This window comes from Colobus angolensis, unplaced genomic scaffold (genome assembly GCF_000951035.1).
Source record: "Colobus angolensis palliatus isolate OR3802 unplaced genomic scaffold, Cang.pa_1.0 Scaffold3, whole genome shotgun sequence".
Classification (NCBI taxonomy): Eukaryota; Metazoa; Chordata; class Mammalia; order Primates; family Cercopithecidae; genus Colobus; species Colobus angolensis.
Genome location: NW_012116265.1, coordinates 24,722,904 through 24,725,271, shown reverse-complemented (window position 1 = coordinate 24,725,271; position 2,368 = coordinate 24,722,904). Strand labels below are relative to the sequence as shown.

At 58.5% G+C, this 2,368-nt stretch overlaps 1 protein-coding gene across 1 annotated transcript in view; it reads right to left on the bottom strand.

Moving 5' to 3' along the window:
- Positions 1–1,747, bottom strand: part of CCDC177 (coiled-coil domain containing 177) — a 3,371-nt gene extending 1,624 nt beyond the window's left edge. The window contains exons 1-2 of the mRNA XM_011949822.1: positions 1,406–1,747; positions 5–515 (exon numbers count right to left, since the gene is read on the bottom strand). Of these exons, the coding sequence (XP_011805212.1) occupies positions 5–487 (483 nt within the window). The 5' untranslated portion in view covers positions 488–515; positions 1,406–1,747. The remainder of the gene's footprint in view (positions 1–4; positions 516–1,405) is intronic.
- Between the last annotated feature and the right edge of the window lie 621 nt (positions 1,748–2,368).

The window sequence follows — 2,368 nt, the reverse complement described above, 5'->3', positions numbered from 1 at the left end:
TGAAAAGGCGCCGCTTCTCCTCGCGCATGATGCGCTCGCGCTCGGCCCGGCATTGTTGCAGCTTGGCGCGCCGCTCCGCCTCGTAGGCCTCATACAGGCCGGTGGCCACCCGCATGGAGCGGCCCGGAGCCTCGCGCACCAGGTCGGCCAGGGCCCGTGGCAGCAGCTCCACTGGCTTGACCGCACAGCGGGCGCAGGCCTCTAGCGAGCGGGGGCTGGTCAGCACGTAGCGGCTGCCCTCTGCCTCCGGGCAGTCGAAGTTGAAGAGGTCAAGGTGCAGCAGCGGGGACTGCTCCCGCCGCCCGCCTTCTGCGGCTGCACATGGAACTTCTGCCTTGCGGGGCACCGCCGCGGAGGCCGAGGCCGAGGAGGCTGCGGGCTCCTGGGCGCCCTGGGCATCAGGGGGCACGGACGCCGCGGCCTCGTCCCCTCCGGAGTCGCCGGGCTCCGCTCCTGCCTTCTCTTCTTCAGGCACCGGATCCACCATGGCTGAGCCCTGTCCTTTGCTGGAATCTCTGCGGATCACAAGGAGGGACATCGAGGAATACATCTGAGAGCTGTTCCCCCCTCCTCATCCATAGTCACCCCATCCCAACTTAATCCGCTTTCGGATTAGGCTCAGAGGCTTTGGTGGAACGTAAATCATAAAACCGATGTCGGAAAGCCCAGGCTGAGCGCCAGAAGGGGGATGGGGGTGGGGCAGACACTCGTGTTCAGAGAGCAGCCTGGGTCTCCCTCAGCCCCGGAATGCGGGATGGAGGCCTGTGGCGAGGCTCCGTTGGGCACCTGGCCCGCTAGATGCATCCCCTTTCTGCTGCAAGTTAAGATGAAAAGATCCAGTGCAGGCAGGAGCTAGCGAGGGAGGCGCTGGAGGATTCCCGGGAGGATTAGCGTATTTGTTTGTGGCTTAGGCGGGCTACTGGGGATGCAGCTTTGCAGGAACAAAAAAGCAAGAGGCCTATGCATCCCAAGGGACCCCATTTATCTAAGGGAAGAAGTTTATGGTTGATTTCCCCTGCCAAAGGAGACTCGGGCGCAGGGCCCCCGGGTGATTAAAGGGCTGGGAGAAGTCCCCAAAGGCCTTTCTGGGAGGGGTAATGGATTCTTGCTCCAGCAGCTCTGGCAGGGCTTGCCAAGGGCTCTGCACGCTGCCTCCGCCCCCACCTCCACCCCCACCGGGTGTTTGCTGGAGATGGAGAAGGTGCCTGGATGCTCTCAGACGCACCGGATCTCCTCTAAGTCTGAATGTGCTAAAGATACCATCCACCCCAGTCTGGGTTCAGATACCCGCCCTCAGGTACCCTCCGAGTTCCCCCACAGCATCCCAGTGGGTGGGCTCCTGGAGCGCAATGAACCTGGCCGCCCAGGTTCCCGCAGCTCCCAGTACCCGAGCCAGTTTACTCACCCCGCGTCCTGGGCTTCGGCCCCGCGCCAAGGGCTTTTGTTCGCAGCTTGCCGCTGTCCCCTGCGCTTCTTCAGTCTCTGCGCCGGCGGGGTCGGGTTACTGCCGGCTGCAACCGCGAAAGGAGCCCCATCTGCCGCTGCCAGCGTCTCTCCATGGGGTCTGCGAACAGGGCGCGCGCACCCCAGATGCTACCTAAACGCGGGAGGGGGAATGCGACAAAGTCTCCCTGAAATAACGCGGCTCTGCACCCTTCCCTCACACTGATTCTTTAAAAAAGAAGCCCGGTTCCGTCGCTGCTGCATCGCTCTACACCTCTACAACCGTGGAGGTACCGCAGGTCCCACGCTGCCCCGTGCGCCTCCTGGCGGACACTCGAGGGTGCTGGTTTGCTTGCTTGGAGACCGAAGGAGAAATTTTTGTTTAAATGTATATGCACACACACATATGTATGCATATACACACATATAATATGTATATATACACCCTACACAGATACAGGTAGATGTAGGTATAGATATGGATAGATACTGATATATAGATCACCAGGAAACCCTAGTCTTTCAGCAGCCTAACTGGGTAGAATGAAGGAATTGCTCAGATTGTTTCTAAAGGAAATCTTGAGGAGCAAACTTGATAGCGAATAATTGGGTGGAAATATGGCGCCTGATGCAAAGTGTGATTTTTTTTTCAATGAAAAACTAAAAACAGGCTGGGCAAGGTGGCTTACGCCTATAATCCCAGCACTTTGGGAGGTTGAGGCCAGTGGATTACTTGAGTCTAGAAATTTGAGACCAGCCTGGACAACATAGCGAGACCCCGTCTCTAAAAAAATTTTAAAGAATTAGCTGGGGTGGTGTCCTGTGCCTGTAGTCCCAGCTACTCCAGAGGCTGAGGTGGGAGGATCACCTGAGCCCAGGAGGTTGAGGCTGCAGTGAGCCATGACTACGCCACTGCACTCCAGGC